At 42.4% G+C, this 21,695-nt stretch overlaps 1 protein-coding gene across 2 annotated transcripts in view; it reads left to right on the top strand.

Moving 5' to 3' along the window:
* LOC121623677 (sodium/hydrogen exchanger 9-like) overlaps positions 1-21,695 on the top strand; it is a 74,672-nt gene that overhangs the window by 41,675 nt on the left and 11,302 nt on the right. The window contains exons 13-14 of one of the 2 annotated variants that reach the window (XM_041961039.1): positions 15,373-15,418; positions 17,409-17,464. In XM_041961039.1, coding sequence (XP_041816973.1) covers positions 15,373-15,418; positions 17,409-17,464 — 102 coding nt within the window. The remainder of the gene's footprint in view (positions 1-15,372; positions 15,419-17,408; positions 17,465-21,695) is intronic. The other variant, XR_006007846.1, reaches the window with a different exon arrangement.

The following is a 21,695-nucleotide window of genomic DNA, read 5'->3' as shown; positions in this document are numbered from 1 at the left end:
CATAAACTGGAGGTGAGGAACCTTTTTCCCATCAAGGGTCATTGTCAGACCGTAGATCACCAGAGTCAGTGGGATTCATCCATTAATGTCTGCACAAAACGTCATTGCAATCCGGCAATTTCCAAGATATTTCAGTCTGGACCAAATTGCTAGACCGACCAATGTTGCTCTCAATAGAGCTGTGCTAGCCTTGCTAAAAACTGAAAGAGAAATTTGTTCTGCACAATGTAATGGACGTTTACACATAACAAATTTTGTCATAATTTTGACTTCCTACTAAGTTTGGTGAAACTGAGAGTTTATTTACAACCTGTGTGATCACCTGATGTGACCCACTTCGTGAAAAAACCTTTAAGGTCAACAGCTTGAGAGGATGCATTCATCTCTTTAGACACTGATTTATGGTTTTCTATGTTTGGCGACTTCCTCTACTCCCTGTCATTGTTAAGGCACATGCAAACTGAGGGACCCATCAAGGTAACACTGTGCCATCCTTGTGAGCCATTCATGATTTCTGTCCTTCTCGTGAATGATGATCAGCTCCGCCCTGAATGTTAAGCCCACCACAAGGTTGAAACCTGTCTATTTTTCTTTGGTCAGTGCTGTGAAAATCAAGCTCCCTGAGGTGGTTCTTGTTTGGTCCCAACTGCTTGTTCTTGAGGCAGGAAATCATTGGCCAGAGAGAGAACAACAGCGTTGGCCAAACACAGACTCCCAATACACATACGAGAAAATAGAGGCAGATTTAATGGTTCAGCAGAATGGGCACACATAGAGAGGTGGCGGGGGAGTGTGTGTGTGTGTGTGTGTGTGTGTGTGGGGGGGGGGGGGGGGGGGGGGTGTCCAAAGAGAAAATGAATGTAGACTAACTCATGGTGAGACAATCAAGTGAAACGAGAGAGTGAGTGCTGGAAGACGGTCATTTATTCAGTCTTGAAAGCCTCCGAGCATTGGCGCTGCACAAATCAAGCCCATGAAATCAAATCTTCATTGAAGGCAACTGTGTGAAACTATTATGTAACTGGTACATATCTTAGGGTCAGACCCACAGAAATGTAGGTTTGTGTGTGTGTTTGGCCTCGTGTATGCTTTCTAACCCCTCTGACTTGGACTGTAGACCCCCGCCTGCAGGCAGAACCAGAGGAAAAGAAGAATAGACTTGGCAGGCCTTGAGTTGGCCATCTGTTCCTGTGGATGTGGTCAGTCTGAATTAGGCCCTTCTGTCTGCCTCACACACATAGACACACACAGACACACAATCCCATCCTCCTTCTAACTGGCTTTCTCATGTACTGTATTTCATCGAGCCTCTTACACGCACAGGCACAGTGCATCTGGCTGTCCAGTCTGCCGTGTCCTGTGGCCATGTGTCTGGACTTCTGTTCAGAGGGTCTGTGGTTTCAGGGAGAAAAAAAAAAAGGGTGGGGGGATGGTGCTCGTGGTGGTGATGGGGAGGGCTCATATCGATTCATACCCGCTAGCAACGCGCCAAGAAGCTGCTTTCATAATCCTGCCTCTTAAATTATTCACCACTCGCCCTCAAAATTTCATCAGCACCTACATATAGAGAACAATATCCCCCACAGCTGCAGCAGCATCGTGGAGAAGGTGTGTTTACAAGAGCGAGGGGGTGATGAGGCAGCAGATGAGTGAGCAGGTGGGAGATAGTCAGGTGATGATAACCTTGTCCAAACCCAAAATTTGATTGATTAGAGATATCTTGTGCAGCTGCAACGCGTGCATCCATGCATCAATAAACATGACAGTATACCAGCTCCATGCCTGGGGGGTGTGAGACAGTATTTTGACACTTCATCTGATTTGTCAGATATATTCGACTAATGGTCATCCAGACCAGCTGGCTGCTATGGCAGCAGACGCACAGCAATACTCTTTCCTTATCTTCTCGCCACTGCTGTCGTCTCTTGTTGTCTGACCTGAAGTCAGTTCCACAGTGGTCATCCCTTTTCAAGTCTTCATGCAGTGCAGGTTTAATTTACATGCCCCTACTCAGCCTGTGTTGAAGTCCAGAAATGCTTAAGCAGGCCCATTTTCCTGCAAAGAGACAAGGAAAGCCCTCCAGTCAGCTCTACAAGAGGAAGCAATAAGCAATTAGCCCAGTGCCTCATATAACAAAATAAACAGGCTACTGTTGTTGTAACTGCCTTGCTATGTTTACCCACATGCCACTAAGTCCTTCCACTGAGATTTTCCTGATATATTTAGCTGGTGCCAGCAGACACCGCCCCAACAATAAAAAGATGGTACTGTCCAAATGTGACAACCAAACACCATCAAGCCACTCAGAGCCAGCAATGATGGAGTTTCCCCAGAAGCGGTAGATTTCACATCACTGAAGCAGTTTTTTGGCAACAGTGAGAGGAGGGAAGGAAGGAGAAATAAAGCCATGTAAGATTTTTGTTTTGTGCCACAATTATGAGCAGCTAAAACAGACCCCCAGGCGAGTGCCATCAGACTAGTCCTGTCTTTGAAAGCTTCATCAACAATCTTGTTTTGCAGTTGTGTGGTTTTCACTGACCACGACCCTTTTCATTATGATTTCCCAGTTCGCTGCGCACGCACACACACACACACCCACACACACCACCGAGCAGTAATGCAGCAGGCTATTACTGTATTTTCATCAAATACTTTGATAGTGATTAACAGTCATTAAACAGCTTGAAGCCTTAGAGCAATTCAGCATGGACCCGACTGCCTGCGAGAGACGTTGTATGTCCATATTTGTGAACAGCTTACACGTCCACACAATCATTAATAGTCCTTGCTGATGAGAACGTCTAGACATCTAAGGAGGTAAATACAAGATGGATTTGCTTACATGTCCCTAATGTAGCTCTTGTAGCATTGCTTTCCAATTACAATGCATGGAAGGCATTTGAATAGCCATTATACTTTCATATTGCATGGCTTGGTTGCCTTACCAGTCGTGATAGTTTTACTTGAGCAGAGCGTGTAAGCTAGTAATATATCTGCCTGGTGATATATTTGTCAAAAGTAATGTTGTTATTCCTTAAGGGCAGTAAATCTGGACCACCAAACCTAGTAGTTGGAGCGCTTTTCTTCAAAAGTAATAACTCACCTTCCATTCCTGCGGGCAATCAGGGAAGCACTGATGTCTGTAGGGGATAAACATTGTTTCACATAAACTGAGCGAAATAATTTGGCTAAATAAAACAAGTGTGTCTCAAGTGGGCCTCATTTTGCTTCAATAAAATATAATACTATTTTGATGTGTTATCTGGACATTTTCTCCTCTTGGGCAGTGACTGTTATCCAGCCAGTTCTTGCCACGCTTCGTATCCTGCTAACTCCACTCGACTAAATTTAGGCCACTTCCCTGTGTCACGCTGAGACATCCAGGTGAATGTTGTGAGAAGGGAAATGAATTCTGTGTGATAATAATATCTTTGGCTCCCCCAGCCTCTGCTCCCAGCTGTCCTTGGCTATCCACAGGGATCCACCTGAAATGCTAAAAGAACTGACACAGTTTGAAACATTGATGGCTGTCAGCTTCCGTGGTGGAGGGAGTTGATGCAGTGAGAAAATGTAGGAGAGGCACAGACTAAGGCGGAGATGTGATACAGTGTTATTGCACCTTTTTTCTCATTCTTTTCACCTTTTATTTTATTATATATGTGGCAGGGTAGGATCCTAATTCAGGGAAAGCAAATCAGTGGAAGAATCTAGTTAGTCACAAGAACTGCATCTACAATACTGAGGAAAACTGCTGAAAATAAGTAACTCCTTTTATTCATTTTACTTATTTGCAAAGCATGCTTAGTTGTTTTCTTGCTGAGAGATGAGATGATCAATTTCACTCTCCTATCTGTCTGTTAATTATAAAGCTACAGCAAGCAGCCAGTTAGCGTAGCTTAGTACAAACACAGGGTAAAACAGCTACCGTAGCTGTATCTCTACAGTTCAATTCTTTTTTTGAATAAAGATTTAAACAAACTAGATACAGAATATTTCATCAATATGTGAGCTTTACAGGTGCTGCTAGGCAGATTTTGTTACCTGCAAACTGCAAAATGTCCATCTTTTTCTTTAAGATTAAAGAGAAAGATAGGATCTGTCTCTTCTGTTGAGAGATGGTTTTATGTAAGTACCTTTTTTCACCATCTATCCTCTCTCTAAAACATATGTACATTGTTGTCCCTGAGTCTTTCAGTTGTAAGTACGCTGCTGGAGCCTTACCTGTTGAGTTGTCCCTCCTGTGGTGAGCCATGCATTTGTTTAATGGTTGTTTAATTTCCCCCAGTTAATGAAACACATGACAGATAGATGAAGAACCTGTCACACGGGAAACTTACCAAACCAGCAAAAGGTGTGGTGACACCTTCTTTCTTTTGCCTCCGGGTAAGTTCTTCTGCTTTCCCATTGTTGCTGGTTCGTGACTGTAGGTCTTCAATCACACGACTGAAGGATGAAGAACCTGTCAGACAGGGAACCCACCCAACCAGAACAAGATGCCTGGCGAAAGAGTAATCCAATGTGTTATTATCGTTGCCTCTAACAACGTTCTTCTGCCTTCTAGCGTTGTGGGTTCATGACTGTAGGTTTTGGAATTTCCTCGTCTGTAACGACACGGACCACAGTCGACTGCTCATGCCAGGATCACCACACTGCTCAACGATGCTAATATATTTGAAACACTGAGACAAGACCCCACCAGCAGATAAGAAGAAAAAGACCATAGAATGTTGACTACACCTACAGAATAAGAAAACCAGTCATGAACAATATCATCGTCTGTATCCAAGAGAGTCCATCCCATTCAAAGAAGGAACCCTCCTCTGGAAATACAGCCAAACATATGTCCACCATCTTAGCCCAGTGGTCTTCAACATGCCTCACCATATTCAGAACTCCATGGACTTTGTGAACAAGGTTGGAGGATTGAAATGGACCCAGATGAAGCTATATGTCCTGTGATGTGACGTCATTCTTTGCATGAATTGCAACTATGGAAGCAGTGGAAACCATATAACCTCACACCCAAACACAAGAAAAGCAATCAAGGTATTAAGTCCAATGCAGTCAGGAATGCACTGACTTGTATATCAGGGAAACTAAAAAACCATTGAACAAGCCCATGGCTCAACACAAGAGGGGCAACTCATCAGGTCAAGACTCAGCAGCAGTTTACCAACACCTAAACGCTAAGGCACACTCATTCAAGGACAACAATGTACATATTTTGGACAGGGAGGAACCCATCTTTCAACAGAAGAGGAGGTTTACAACACCACTTGTCCCTCCACCTTCAAAAATGTCCTTTAGTGCCTTCCAAGGAGATCTAGCAACTTCTCACAGTTGACCTTGTGTGACAATTCCAGCGAGTGTCATTCGCACCTGGCCCCAGGTGAGTCCAAGAACTCAAACACAGCCAGGAGCACACATAACCCAAATGGTATCAGTGACCTTGATACTGCCCCCACAGAGGTTAAATATTTGGAACTGCCCACCAGTCAGTTTGAGATGAAGATGCTTCTTAGATGGGAGGTGAAATGTTTTCAAGTCTACAAGTAAGTCCAGTTGCTCTAGATTCCTTGGATAACCATGACCTGGATGACTGAGAATCTTCAACTGTGCACACATTACTACGGAAATGATTTATCACATGTTCACTGAAAAGGAAAAATGTATCTTTATACACTCACTCTGGTTTATTTATAGAATTTCTGTAGCATTAGTCGTGACAGATAGCCTAAATTACCAAACTAAACATTTACTTATCTTTTCAGGTTAAGTCTGGAATTTAGAGCCTTTCACATTTTTAACCAAGTGCTTATACACTGCAGTATTGTCACATTTACCTGACTCAAGCAATTGAATACATTACAATTACAAGTGTTATTATCATGCAAGTGCAAGTAGTTGGCCTCAAGTCATGACTAGCAGCAATTTCCAAGTTGGCATTACATAGTATGCAGATTTTTTTCTGGCCATTATTATCCTGGGGCTTGGATTAAACAACAGAAATGATAACATGATACTTGGGCATCTGTTGAGTGGGTGATCATTCATCGTTGTGCCATATGGCAGAACATTTTTAAAGTTTTGCCTGGTTAGATGAGAAAACCAATCATGAACAATACCATCACCTGTATCCAAGAGAGTCCATCCCATGCAAGTATGGAGTCCCCATCATCCACAAAGAGGGAACCCTCCTCTGGCAACACAGCCAAACATATGTCTACCATCTTAGCCCAGTGGTCTTCAACATGCCTCACCATATTCAGAACTCCATGGACTTTGTGAACAAGGTTGGAGGATTGAAATGGACCCAGATGTAGCTATATGTCCTGTGATGTGACGTCATTCTTTGCATGAATTGCAACTATGGAAGCAGTGGAAACCATATAACCTCACACCCAAACACAAGAAAAGCAATCAAGGTATTAAGTCCAATGCAGTCAGGAATGCACTGACTTGTATATCAGGAAAACTAAAAAACCATTGAACAAGCCCATGGCTCAACACAAGAGGGGCAACTCATCAGGTCAAGACTCAGCAGCAGTTTACCAACACCTAAACGCTAAGGCACACTCATTCGAGGACAACAATGTACATATTTTGGACAGGGAGGAACCCATCTTTCAACAGAAGAGGAGGTTTACGACACCACTTGTCCCTCCACCTTCAAAAATGTCCTTTAGTGCCTTCCGAGGAGATCTAGCAACTTCTCACAGTTGACCTTGTGTGACAACTCTAACGAGTGTCATTCGCACCTGGCCCCAGGTGAGTCCAAGAACTCAAACACAGCCAGGAGCACAAATAACCCAAATGGTATCAGTGACCTTGATACTGGCCCCACAGAGGTTAAATATTTGGAACTGCCCAACACTCAGTCGGAGCTGAAGAGGCCTCTTAGATGGGAGGTGAAACGTTTTCAAGTCTACAAGTAAGTCCAGTTGCTCTAGATTCCTTGGATAATCATGACCTGGATGACTGAGAATCTTCAACTGTGCACACATTACTACGTAAATGATTTATCACATGTTCACTGAAAAGGAAAAATGTATCTTCATAGACTCACTCTGGTTTATTTATAGAATTTCTGTAGCATTAGTCGTGACAGATAGCCTAAATTACCAAACTAAATATTTACTTATCTTTTCAGGTTAAGTCTGGAATTTAGAGCCTTTCACATTTTTAACCAAGAGCTTTTATACCGCTGTATTGTCACATTTACCTGACTCAAGCAATTGAATACATTACAATTACAAGTGTTATAATCATGCAAGTGCAAGTAGTTGGCCTCAAGTCATGACTAGCAGCAATTTCCAAGTTGGCATCACATAGTATGCAGAATCATTTCTGGCCATTATTATCCTGGGGCTTGGATTAAACAACAGAAATGATAACATGATACTTGGGCATCTGTTGAGTGGGTGATCATTCATCATTGTGCCATATGGCAGAACATTTTTAAAGTTCTGCCTCGTTAGATGAGAAAACCAATCATGAACAATACTATCACCTGTATCCAAGAGAGTCCATCCCATGCAAGTATGGAGTCCCCATCATCCACAAAGAGGGAACCCTCCTCTGGCAACACAGCCAAACATATGTCCACCATCTTAGCCCAGTGGTCTCCAACATGCCTCACCATATTCAGAACTCCATGGACTTTGTGAACAAGGTTGGAGGATTGAAATGGACCCAGATGTATATGTCCTGTGATGTGACGTCATTCTTTGCATGAATTGCAACTATGGAAGCAGTGGAAACCCTATAACCTCACACCCAAACACAAGAAAAGCAATCTAGTGTATTAAGTCCAATGCAGTCAGGAATGCACTGACCTGTATATCAGGGAAACTAAACATCCATTGAACAAGCCCATGGCTCAACACAAGAGGGGCAACTCATCAGGTCAAGACTCAGCAGCAGTTTACCAACACCTAAACGCTAAGGCACACTCATTCAAGGACAACAGTGTACATATTTTGGACAGGGAGGAACCCATCTTTCAACAGAAGAGGAGGTTTACGACACCACTTGTCCCTCCACATACAAAAATGTCCTTTAGTGCCTTCTGAGGAGATCTAGCAATTTCTCACAGTTGACCTTGTGTGACAATTCCAGCGAGTGTAATTTGTACCTTGCCCCAGGTGAGTCCAAGAACTCAAACACAGCCAGGAGCACACATAACCCAAATGGTATCAGTGACCTTGATATTGCCCCCACAGAGGTTAAATATTTGGAACTGCCCACCAGTCAGTTGGAGCTGAAGATGGCTCTTAAATGGGAGGTGAAATGTTTTCAAGTCTACAAGTAAGTCCAGTTGCTCTAGATTCCTTGGATAACCATGACCTGGATGACTGAGAATCTTCAGCTGTGCACACATTACTACATAAATGATTTATCACATGTTGACTGAAAAGGAAAAATATATCCTCATAGACTCGGTCTGGTTAATTTATAGAATTTCTGTAGCATTGGTTGTGACAAGTATCCTAAATTACCAAACTAAACATTTACTTATCTTTTCAGGTTAAGTCTGGAATTTAGAGCCTTTCACATTTTTAACCAAGAGCTTTTATACCGCTGTATTGTCACATTTACCTGACTCAAGCAATTGAATACATTACAATTACAAGTGTTATAATCATGCAAGTGCAAGTAGTTGGCCTCAAGTCATGACTAGCAGCAATTTCCAAGTTGGCATTACATAGTATGCAGAATTATTTCTGGCCATTATTATCCTGGGGCTTGGATTAAACAACAGAAATGATAACATGATACTTTGGCATCTGTTGAGTGGGTGATCATTCATCATTGTGCAATATGGCAGAACATTTTCAAGTTTTGCCTGGTTAGATGAGATATCCACCGAAGGATATGATCTCTTAGACAATTAACCATCTTCTTATGTAAATGCTTTGCATAGCCCACTGCAACATGCACAGAGGAATGCTTGACTATTATCACTGCTACACATGCATGTGATATCACACTGTGTACAAACACACGCACACTACTCTGCCAACTTTATTTTTGCACCAGCTCAAGTGATGTGAAATTTAGGTTAAAGCTGCAGAGTGAGTGGTATTCTCACTCTAGGTTTCAGTAGATTGACCTAAATACTGCAGTTAGAGACTTTGCCATATATGGATTGTTCTTTTGTAACACTGCAGTAATAGGAGTAAAAGCTTATTTTGTGTTGTTCTTTGCTTTATCTCCTCATTCACTGCTGAGTCGTAACACTGAAAGATGCAGGGCTCAGCACACCTCATGCATGACAACTCATATGCAGTTAAGTCTCTCATAAAGGTTGACATTGTGACCGAAACTTTGTATCCAGTAGAAATACAGGATGGTTGCAACACACACAGTAACACAATATGTACTTTTCACTTCATAAAATCCGGAGAGAATGAGATTTAAATGCAGTAAATGTCTGTGATTATCAATTCACTATTACATACTTGACAGGGGCAGTTTCATACATGGTGGAAGTTAAGTTCAGCTATCACACTGCACAGCTGACATTGCGTGTGTGTGTGTGTGTGTGGAGACAAAGTTTATCTGGGAGGGCTGGTGCAACAGTGGACAAAAGCCGTGTCCCCTGTTAGAAAACGGCTGATTTTTGTGTCAGCGGTTAAGGTTAGGCAAGTGGTGCTCAGGGTAAGTCTCCAGGAAATGATTGTAAGTCCATGTAATTTCGTCAAAAGTGACGTGTGTGGAGTATGTATTGCATACCATGTCAGGAGATAACTATGTTTACACAGTCATATTGTGGGGGCTCACCTTCCGTATGGGGGCAAAATGCAAGTCCCCATAATGCAAGTCACTACATGCCAGGGTGAAGACTTAGGTTTAGGTTAGGGTCCGGGTTAGGCACATAGTGGCTATGGCGAAATTAATGTCTATGTTTGTTCCACTTTCTCATGCCATCTGCAGCGCAACTTCAGGTTTTGCTTTGCATGAAATGTTTGTCGCTACATATCACAATTTCAGTGTTGTTTTAGGATTGGGAACGGCAGTTAATTGATAGCTCTTTTAATACATCTCATCATTTAGACAAACTGTTCAAATATGTATTCAAATACGCTTGTAATTTATATGATCACAAAAAACTACAGAATGTTCCTTTAGAGTCACCTTTCTCAACAGTTTGGATGAGGGCCATATCTTAACCTTAATGCAGAGGTCTTGCTTTTATTAGCTCCTTCCACTGCTGGATTTCTTATCACTGCAATCTCTCCGTCAATACACTGAGATCTTACAGTCTGTCTGAGTCACTGCAGGCATTGATGTCTGTTTGTGTCTTTTTATATGTGTTTTTTTTTTTTTTTTTACACTACTGCTAGACCTGCTTGTGCTAGAGCACATTCGACTGTATATACTCCTCTACATGTTTTCTTTTTTGGTTGATTGAAGATGTTGCTTGTATTGCTGCTTATGGCAACAACTAGTCTGCAATGACACAGTCTGCAGATACATGTATTGTTATTGATGTTTTGTTTTTTTTTGTTTTTTTTTTTTGCAAACCAAAGCATTAATGAAGCACCCTTTGTTTCAACATTTTTTTTAATCATTTGGTCCTGCCTCTGTAGCGCTTGAGCGTCTTTGTTATGCAAATGTAGACTTGTTTTTAGTGTGCTGTACACGCATCTTTCGACATGTGATTAGCCGGAACTTGCACTGCACTTTTTATGATGTGACAGTTGAGTGGTATAACGAAATTCATATCATAGCTCAGAGCTATATGTCTGTTCCAGACATACCAGTTATCCCACTCATGCACTGTCCCTTATTACAGTGGTCCCCAACCTTTTCTGTACCATGGCCCAGTTTAATGTCTGACAATATTTTCAGGGCCCAGTCTAAAGGTGTAGCAGATAAAAACAAAATAAAATGATAAGATTGGCATTAAAAACTGTGGTATTTTCTCTTTAATAATAATAAGAATAACAATAATAATGAACGTAAATCCACTTTTTAATCATGTCAAGAGGACCTGGCTGCAGACTGGCACTGTCAGGCACCACCTGTTTTTCAAATTATGTGAAAAAACAAAATAATGGAAATTATTTTTTCTTTCTGTGTGGCCCAGTACCAAATGACCCACGGCCCACTAGTGGGGATCAATGCCTTATTATGTCCGTTATAGATATAGATAGATAGATAGATAGATAGATAGATAGATAGATAGATAGATATGTACAGTATGTAATGCCACAGAGTAGAAATAGTCTGTTACTAGTAAAAGTCCTACATACAAAATGTTAACTTATACAACAATTACCATCAAAATATACTTAAAGTAAACAAGGTAAAAAATACTCTTTCTGCACAATGGCCCATTTCAGAGTAATGTATATTGTGTATAGATGTGTTAATTTGCACATTGCAATAATGTTGCAGCTGGTAAAGATGGGGCTTATTTTTTATATATATAAAGTATATATTATAATACACCATAATTTATGTGTCTTTTATTTTTTTCATTTTCATCTTAATAATGCAAAGTAATTAAAGGTATCAAATCAATGCAATATTTCCCTCTATATGGTAGTAGTACCTCAAAACTGTAATTAGTTACATGAGTAAATGTACCTAGTTTTTTTCCACCACTGTGTATATTGTGCATCGTGTTCATATGGATGCTGATTCCAAATTCAGATCTGTGTTGGGGGGAGTGCGCGCTGTCGAATATGGGATCCGCGTGAATCCCCGGTGAGAAGAACAACCGAATGGGATTTGCAGACAGGAAACTGGAAGGATGACTTACAGCTTTCCTCTTGTCCAAACTCACAGTGTAGAGCAAACACAGTCCCTATGAGACTCTGACTCCCTTTGTGTCCCGCCTCTGTCTCTCTGTGCGCCCGCATCTGTTTCACTCTCATCCTCCCTCTCTCCCTGTCAGAGCAGCAAGTAGAGGAAATAGCACAGTTTGAGCACAGCAGAAGGCGGGGATTGTTGGAGCTTAATTTGCCCTGCCTGTTGAGCTATATGCTACTTGAGTACTTGAACTCAAGAAGAAGTTCATCCGAATGTTTATTAACTAGCACTGCTAATCACATCCAGTGGAAATTTTCTCCTCCCGAGAAAACGATGGCGGGGAACATGTTTTGCATGCATGTAAACACGGTTAACTTCTACCTGTAGACTGCCTCCCAGATAAGAAGATATATTATAAATGAGCCGTATGTGCGAAGTAGTTGACATTTCTGTGATATTGCAATGTCTCCTCTTGAGGCCTCGTGTACAGCATGCCTGCAGCACAGCAAGCACAGCTTTATCAGCACACCACTGTCATCCAGCCTGATAACAACAGTACAGAGAAACAGACACACATGCACGTGCACACACACATACTGCATCACTGCTCAAGGCTGAGTTATTTTGCTTTTCCTTGGTGGAATTGTAAGCCTGTAAGGAGGTGTTAATGGGTGTGCGTGGGTGCCTTCTGCACCCATCTTGCTGTGTAATTTCCGCCTTTTTTGTACTTAAATGTGTGCTGGGCAAGCTATAGTAAAAAAATCAGCTACTGTCTCTTACTGTTTTACAAAAGCAGCGACACAAAAGCCTCATGTGTTCATATTAATAGCAACATTCCCCAAAAGCTTGGATGAGTCGTCAGTGAAGGCCCTGTTCAGAGCGCTATGTCACCCTGGAATGTGTCCAGAGATATTTTAGTCACAGTGGAGCTCAGCACAAGACAGTTGAGATCATATCAGCACATTAAGAGCCCACTAACAGAGAATGAAGCATAGACTTTGGTTTTGGAGGCTGCAGATGACTGCTAGGATAACAGCCACAGCTCATTTTATAATCTTGCCAGATTGCGGGAGATTGAGTTCCTCCATTGTGTATTTCTTTTTCGACCTTTTTTTTTTTTTTTTTATCAGGGGTGTGATTTCAGAAAGAGGGAGCTCTGTCTGATTATGGGGAGTAACCGGGCCATGGGAGGATCACATACTCACGTGGAGGCTCATTACAGAAGTGTCTGTGACACAGCTGTTGTCAAGAACCTTATTTCCTGCATTACAAACAGCATGAATTTATGCAATGTTTACAAACTTTCCTCCTCTTTCCTTCCTATCCCAGTGTGTGCCTCTGCCTGTCCACTTACACTCATTTTCCGATTTGTTTCTGTGAACTAACAGTCACAGAGTCTTGGACTGGACTTGTCTGTACTGAATTTCAGCATGTTGAAGATAAGGGCAGCAGGGCACAGGGGTCACATCAATTTAGAAAACACAATACTGTGAGAGCAGGCAGGCCGACAGCACAATATTTTCCCTGGGACACAAAACAGACCGTCGTGCTGTACTCACAAACCCCGCCTCGTTATCTTTTTGTTCCTGTCTCGCATCGCTATTCAGAGAGAAAGCAACTCTTTTCTATTCTCTTTTATGTCTTTCTCTGGTGTCCTGTCCTGTATTGTGGTCAATCTTTCACTCACCAAACTCTCTCCCTCTCACATTCACCAGCAGCTCCAATTCATTCTGCCACTCTCATGTCACTGCAAACTATCTCACTCACCATCACGCTCAAGGAACTGGAACTCACTCTCTTCTTCTTGCTCTGCTCCCCCCTATTCCTCCTGCCTTGTCCTCAGCTTGCGTTCCTTTCCTTGCTCCTTCATTTCACACCTTATCTGCCATTTCCTCTTTCTATCAGCTTGGCTCAGTCACAGAGCCCGTTGCCATGACGTGCATCACGCCAGCTGAAGGCGATGCATCACAGCCACAACACTTTGCACCGCTCCAAAAGACCCAGAAACACCTTGCATGGTCAAGACAGATCTCAAGCACCTTCCTGTACACTTATCTGCAGTTTCAGCACAATTTCGTTTTTTTTCTCCTGTTCTGATGCGAAGAACATGTGGTGGGCAGAAATATGAAGACAGAAGCAGGCAGAATGTGGTAGGAGGAGACAAAGAAACAGAATTAAGAGGAGGTAGGAGGTGGTGATGAAGAGTAATCTGAGAGAGAAAAATGGATGTTGAGATGAAGAAAAGGGAGAGAAATGAAGAGAGAGATAGCTGGATGGGAATAGGAGAGAGGACAGAAATGATTTTGAAGAATAGTAACAAAAAATATTAGGTAACAAAGAGAAGAGACAGAAGAGACAAAGATGGATGAGGTTAGGATAAAGATAAAGGGTGTAGAGAAGAACTTAAAGGGAAAAAAGTTTATAAAACAGAGGAAGAGGCAGGGATGATAGTGATAAATAAAGAGAAATGACTCAATGATGGATGCCTTGTTGCGTTTGGCCACAGCCAGGATCAAAATCAAATTAATTACTAAGCTCAATAACGTCCAGGATGTTTATCTTGGTAATTCACAGCACAGGACCTGTGAGAAGCAAAATAGCCGCCATTGAACTCGCTGCACGTGAGAGCAGTTAACAAAAGAAGCGATGATCAGAGAGGCAGAAAGGTTGGAAGATGGATCGTAGGGGGGCGGCGGCCATGGCAAAAAATCTGCACAACCTTAAGTAGTTGCAGTGCTCTAATGCACCGATGAGAATCGCCTCTCTGCCTCTCAGAGAGAGGCTTCAGCTTCAGCACATTCAGGCTTCACACATCGCCACACACACAGTGCACAGTGCAGTATCTCCAAATGTCCTGAGCCTTGCAGCAGTAATGCCAGGCTATTAGAGTTAACTGCTGACCTGTAGGAACCAGCAATGACAGCCATCTCACGCTCAGCGTCCCTCTGTGCTCTGTGAGCTATTTTACACCCACAGTGCACTGAATGGAAGGGGGTTTTTTTGGCTACTGTATAACAGTGAATGATTTCAAAAAATGGCACAAAGTTATCGTCACATTTTGATTTCAGATTCGGGGTTAAAATTTGTGCGACGGTGCTAAGGTGTGTGGGCTCAGAATGTCTTTTATGGGAATGCACGCACACCCTGAGATAACGCCCTCGTTTCTGCGATGAGGCAGCTCACTAGGCCGTCGTTGGCCAGTGCTGAGTCACTTTATTTCAATTCAGAGTGAGCAAGCAGCCAGTCGGCCTCTCCTCTCGACTGTGCTGCTCGAGCACGCCCGCAGCAAAGTGGGGTCCACACCTTCGACAGGGTAGTAATCGCAGCCTGGTGCAACAGCGAGGATAATTGTGATGATGTTTTGTCATTCACCCAAGGTCTACCCAGGTGACATTTTCTTGGTGTGATGTGGAAGACGAGGCTGATTTTGATGAAACTGTTTGAAAGGTCATGTTAAAGCCGAGCCGAGTTCCACGCTGACTTTCACTTCCATTGCATACACAATAGCACATATAGCTTCACATGTGCTGGAGAATAAAACCTTTGGGATTTGTCTCTGTCTCTTTTTGTATTGAGTGAGGGTTTGACTGTACTTTTTGTCTTTCTGTACAGAGCGGGGGTGGATACACATAAAAATTCAGAGGAGCTTTCTTTTGAGGTAAAAACACCTTTTTGTCATTATTCAATTATCCATATTTTATCCGCTCTGTTTATTGCTGCACTCTTTGTCCTTAACTGGCATTATAATCTGAGCTGCATTGCCACAACTTTGTGCAGTTTTGCTGCAAGTGGCCCAGTGGTCATGCTTCACCAGCTTCCATCTACAGGAATGCATACGAAATATGATATCAGGTAAATCTCTGTTCAACAATGTAAAAATACTCATAGAACCACCTGTTGAAAGTGAAATAGTGGAATAACCTCACATATTGCACACTGTCAGCATAAAATTAAAATTATGTTTTAAAAAGTAGGTTATAAAGCATTATTGTTGTGCATTCAGGCAGCAAAGTATCAATCTGTCTATCTGTAATATCCAAGAGGGCTTTGTTTACTATCATTGTGCTTTGCTGCCTCTACTTAGCTGCATTTCATAGCGTTTTTTACAGTTATTTCCCATCAATCTCATTTGGAATCAGGAGCAGTCTTGCCACTCTATATTGATGTATTATAGACAGTCAATAGTTGTTTTTGTCTCCTATAAAATGCTTAAACTTTTAACATCATTGCAAACAGTGGTCCTAATGATCTGCCTAGAGTTGTATATGATTTATAGGTATTCAGGGGATTAATTTTTCATGAAAAGTCCCTGCCAGTACACATAAAAATTTTAAAATGAGAAGCTAATTTCAAAAATATGGAGAGAAAAATGTCAGAAGCCGGCAGGAAACAGCTCACGAGGCTAAAACTGGTGCCATAGTTACTGATAAAATGATCTTTATAGTAACAGCTTTATAGATGGCCAAAAAATTATAATTTGCAATTACAAAGAATCTCTGCAGCTTCATTTGCTTTCCAGATGACATTAACAGGTGGAAACGTAACAGCTTCTATTATTCCCTCACTGGCAAAACTTGAAAAAGGTTGCAGTGTTGTATACAGCGTGATTCTACATAGGTGTAGAGTAGACTGAGCTGTGAGCCAGGTTTTCTGCTTAGTTGCAGCTCTCTGCAGTAGTGGGAACTGAACAAAGTGGGAGATCAGCAATCACATTCAAAGACAAAGAAACTTCATTTGCGTAAGAGCTATTTTTAATCACCACGAAAGTGCTGCGGGGCTATACCTCGTCACATTCACATGTTTGACTCCTGGTGTAAGCTATTGGAAGAGTTTTTGCGCATACCATACATTACAGGGATTTAACAATATGTAGTATATTTACACATGATGTGAATAGCAAGGATTAACATTGTATCCTGTCATCCTTTCCCACATAATATGCCTCTGCCCTTTAATCTTGGCTCTGTTGTTTATTTTATTACACTGCATGGCATCAAAGGGAAGAGGAGGTTCAAGAGGAGGAAATGCACTTTTGCTTCCTGCTAAATGACAGACTGTAGCACATCCTTGCTGACACACAGGCCTTCCGAATGTGCCTTTTTTTTTGTTGTGCAGGCACATCCACCCACACCCCCCCCCTTCCACCCTACCATCACTGCTTCCCAGCAGCACTCCATCCCCTGCTTTTTTTATCTTTTTATTTGACCTGACTCTTATGTGCATGCTGTGAACGGGACATGGTCTGGACTGCTCCCTGGCATTATGAGGCCAGAGGAGCAGACAGAATAGGCAGCGTGGCAGGTGAGGCTGGATGAGGATCCCAGTGGAGAGGTGAGGCCGAGCTCCGGGGCTCTTTCTCATGGAAATGGATAAATGTAACCTTGCCCACAGTGAGAGTCTGCACAGGAACACACGCTGGGGGCGTGTTCTTAAGGGATCTCTAGGGACTTTGCCGTTTTTGAGAACAGGATTTTCCTACATAAGCACAGGGCCTGGGGTCCCACTTGTAAAAGCGGAGGTCATTGGATACGGCCCTGCTGACCATCCAGGGGTGCAGGTTTCCAGCATTTCCATCAGGCAGCGTATATAGCCACCCCAGAGGGTCTTTGTGTGTTGATAAGTAAGAGTGGTTCTCTCATGGCCTACAGGTTGCCACAGCGAGGCCAGACACAACACGGGGCCTATGGCACCATCTGGACTACAAGTATCCTTTCACTGCTTTCTTCTCCGAAGCACTGTCACATCTGCTCGCTCTCAAATGGTTAAGGCACTGGTGTGTAGAGTAGCATTATACAACGAGTACAAGAAAAAATAGCAGAGTGCATTTCAGGGAATGTGGAGAAAAACCCATTTGTACCCACATGTGATGGCAGAACAAACAGGAAGTTTATGAACTACGTCAGATGTACAAACAGTGTCTGTGTATGGCTGCATGTGTGCAGTGGTATCATAACATGTATACATATGGTAGTTTATCCTAATATGAAATGTGCATTCGAGTTAATCCATGCATGCACGTTCAAGAAATATTTTGGACATTTTAAAAACAGACGACTGTTTCCAAAACAACAGCTAGCCTGGCTGTGTCCCAGGGTGCCTACCAGAACCATTGTAGTTCATCAGTTAACACATTTTATTTTGTTTGTTCAATCAATACCAAATCAAAGTGCACGAACAAGACATTGCAGACTTACAGCGGGTTAGCCTACTGTGAAACCCACCCCCCCCCCATTTTTGTTTAGCCTTAGACAAAGCCAGGGTGCAGGGCGAACTGGATTCCTGTAAACAGAGAGTTAAACCATTTAGCAGCAAGAAAGCGGTCTTGTCGTCTGGAGTGGAATTTCATGAGGACTGCATTAAGTTTATGTTGATCTATTTTACCACTTAATGGCCCTATGACCTGGCCGCAGTGAGCGATAAGGAGCACATCATTTTACTTTTGACTCTGTTTCCACTGCAAAACAATGAGATGCAGGTGTGCTAGTGCATTAAATTAGAGAACTCATTTAATAAGTATGTTAATGTTAATACTAGAAAATTCCCCCTGGGAAATTTTGAAAGGGACACGGGGTGTGTTCGAGCCGACAAAATTATCTACGTTTTAAAGTTTGAATGAAGTCTCTAGGACAAAGTATGGCCGAGCAGCGGACAATTGAAAAAGGCTGAAATTTGAGGAAATTTCCCCATTCATTTCTTATGGGAAATTTATCGCAGTTGTTCGCGTCTTACGTCGGCCTTCGATGGTCATAGCTCGAAAACCGTAAGAGATATCAAAATGTGCCGAGGGTCATTTGGAGCCGACAAAATTATCTACGTTTTAAAGTTTGAATGAAGTCTCTAGGAGAAACTATGGCGAAGCAGCGGACAATTGAAAAAGGCTGCAATGTGAGAAAACTGCAGATATCAGAGGTAGTCAGTCCCTGATTAATGAATTGCTCTCAGCTGTGTTTCTGTGGCTTTCTCCTTGTCTGTCTCTGTTGATCACCTCAGCTGTCTGTGTCTGCTTCTCTCCTCTGCTTCATGTCTCTGTTAACATGAATTAATGAACTGAATCAATAAACATGAATGGAGCTAATGCTGACGGAGCTAACAGAGCTAACACTAACGGAGCTAACAGCTAGCGGTGCGAATAGAGCTAACGGCGCTAATGCTAACAGAGCTAACTGTGCTAACAGAGCTAATAACGGCGTTAACAAGGGGGCGGGGGGATGGGGTTTTCATTATGCATTTGTCTGTGTGTGTGTGTTTATGTATCTGTCGTTGTGTGTGACTGCGTATGTGTGTGTCTTCGTCTGTTTCTGTGGCTTTCTCCTTGTCTGTCTCTGTTGATCACCTCAGCTGTCTGTGTCTGCTTCTCTCCTCTGCTTCATGTCTCTGTTAACATGAATTAATGAACTGAATCAATAAGCATGAATGGAGTTAATGCTAACAGAGCTAACAGAGCTAACACTAACGGAGCTAACACTAACGGAGCTAACAGCTAACGACGCGAATAGAGCTAACGGCGCTAACGCTAACAGAGCTAACTGTGCTAACAGAGCTAATAGAGCTAACGGTGTTAACAAGGGGGCGGGGGGATGGGGTTTTCATTATGCATTTGTCTGTGTATGTGTGTTTATGTATCTGTCATTGTGTGTGACTGCGTATGTGTGTGTCTTCGTCTGTTTGTGTGTGTGTGTCTGCTTGAACTACACAAGCAGCCCAACCAGCTCCTACATGGAGATGTGTATAGTATATATGTGTCTGAATGTGTGTGTGTGTGAGCGTGTGTGCGTGTGTGCCTGTGTAACTTCTGCCCCACCTGCTGATAATTACCTCTCTACCTCTCCCACTTTTTACCTGTTCCTGTTCAGTTTTGACGTGCTGTTTTTAATCACTTTTTAGCTGTTGGTTAGCCCTTTTTGTGTGTGCATTTGTGTGACTACTGTCTCAACCTCTTTGGCAAAGAGCTTTGTGAAGCTGAGTTTAACTGCTTGTTGGACGGAGATTGTTTTCAAACAATGCCCTTGTTTTGACTGAGCTCGTTAAGATAATCATTCTCAGGCTTGTTGTCCTGCAGATGTGTGTGCGTGGGTTATTGACCGGTGTGTGTGTAAATGACAGTTGCAACTGTTAAACTCTTCCCTTGAAAAGCGGCTTTTTCGCTGTCGGTTTCTTCCGAACAACTTGCGATTGTGTCAAAACCGTAGCTGCTATCAAAAAACCGATTACACTGTGAGATGCGGACAAGTCTGGGCCAGATGTACGTGTGTTTTATGTCCAGATATTCTTTAGAAAAATGACAAAATGGTCGACTTAAAAAGACTCTGCGACTCAGAGAACAGGAGTTTGTATTGTATGCAGTGAGATTTGGGTTCGGCGAACCTCCTGAACTAAATCCTCTGGTGAGAGAACCGTACCTCGTATCAGAGTGTACTATAGATCATCGGACTCCCGAGAACTTCCTGAGTCCGACCATCATCTCGTTTTATTCCTGACACAACAACTTTTCGTTTTATGGCGATCTAAAGACAGGAGGCATTTCTGCTTTGCTCACAAAACAGCTCTGAATTTTAACATGGGACTTAATGGGAGAACAGGAGGGCGCTGGCTGCACAAAACGTCTCACTATTTAAATTCAGTAAGTCTCTCGGCTTTTTCGAGGACATCACACGAAAGAGGACAAGTTTGTCTACAAAATGAGCCCAAAATTATGCGTGTAGAGTGTAATTTGTGGCCGTAGCGACGAGAAAAAGAGAAGATTTTCAGATCGTTTTTAGACTCTGTGCCACTCTAGCACGCACTCTAGCACGAACATTCCGCGCAATACACACCCATTATAATCTCAAAATTTCCCGCCAAACGATCACTGTCATTGAACAGTGACTGATCAAAAACTATAGGACCAATCAAAATGTGGATGAACACACCAATAGACCAGACTTGGGTCTACATTTTAAAGTTGAAATGAAGTCTCTCGGTGAATGTATGCCTGAGCTACAGATGTTTGAAAAACTCCAATTTCAATCTTGTTTTTTTCACCGGTCCCATTCATTTCTTATGGGAAATTTATCGCAGTTTTTCGCGTCTTACGACGCGAAAAACTGCGATAAATTCGAGAAAAGTAATAGCACACCGATCCCGAACAATACGCACGTTTTGATATATAATTTGCGAGGGTTTTCTCAAAGCTGCGGGGCGAGTTTGAGGACGAAAACTTGGAGGAAGATGAAAAATAATAATAAGAAGAAGAAGAAGAAACGCGCGGGATAGTAATAAGTGACTCGGGGCTACGCCCCGAGTCACTGGCTCCTGCAGCTATGAAATAGCTGTAGGAGCCAGTGACTCGGGACGTTGCCCCGTGTCCCTAATAAGAAGAAGAAGAAGAAACGCGCGGGATAGTAATAAGTGACTCGGGGCTACGCCCCGAGTCACTGGCTCCTGCAGCTATGAAATAGCTGTAGGAGCCAGTGACTCGGGACGTTGCCCCGTGTCCCTAATTAGATATTTTTAGAGATGTACTTTTAAATTGAAAAACAGTTAGGATAAATATATGATTGGACATTGTAGGTAAGCCATTAAGCACTCACTGTTGATTAGAAAAGCAGGTTTAGCAAAAACAAAATCTGTGCTCATGGAAAACAAGACAGTCCTCATTCAGCCGGGCTGTTGGCCAATACCACAGTATGTGAAACATGCATCATACTTTAGTGTCATCATGTCACGTCAAGGCAGTCATTTTTCTCTGACAACAGTATGACACTTTAATTGGTTAGAGCAGAGTTTGTGAGGCGATGGCATTTGTGTTTACAATGTCTTTAGAAACTGTTGAACTCCCTCGATGTTTTTGCATTTTGTAGTGTTGCAAGATGAATATAGCCTACACAATATACAATAGAAAGACTGTCAAAACCTTTTATTTTTTTTAGTTTCCAATTAAAGTAATTAGTTTCATG

This window comes from Chelmon rostratus, chromosome 20, assembly GCF_017976325.1.
Source record: "Chelmon rostratus isolate fCheRos1 chromosome 20, fCheRos1.pri, whole genome shotgun sequence".
NCBI classification, from domain to species: Eukaryota; Metazoa; Chordata; class Actinopteri; order Chaetodontiformes; family Chaetodontidae; genus Chelmon; species Chelmon rostratus.
The sequence above is the reverse complement of the archived record's forward strand: the minus strand, read 5'-3'. Positions and strand labels throughout refer to the sequence as shown.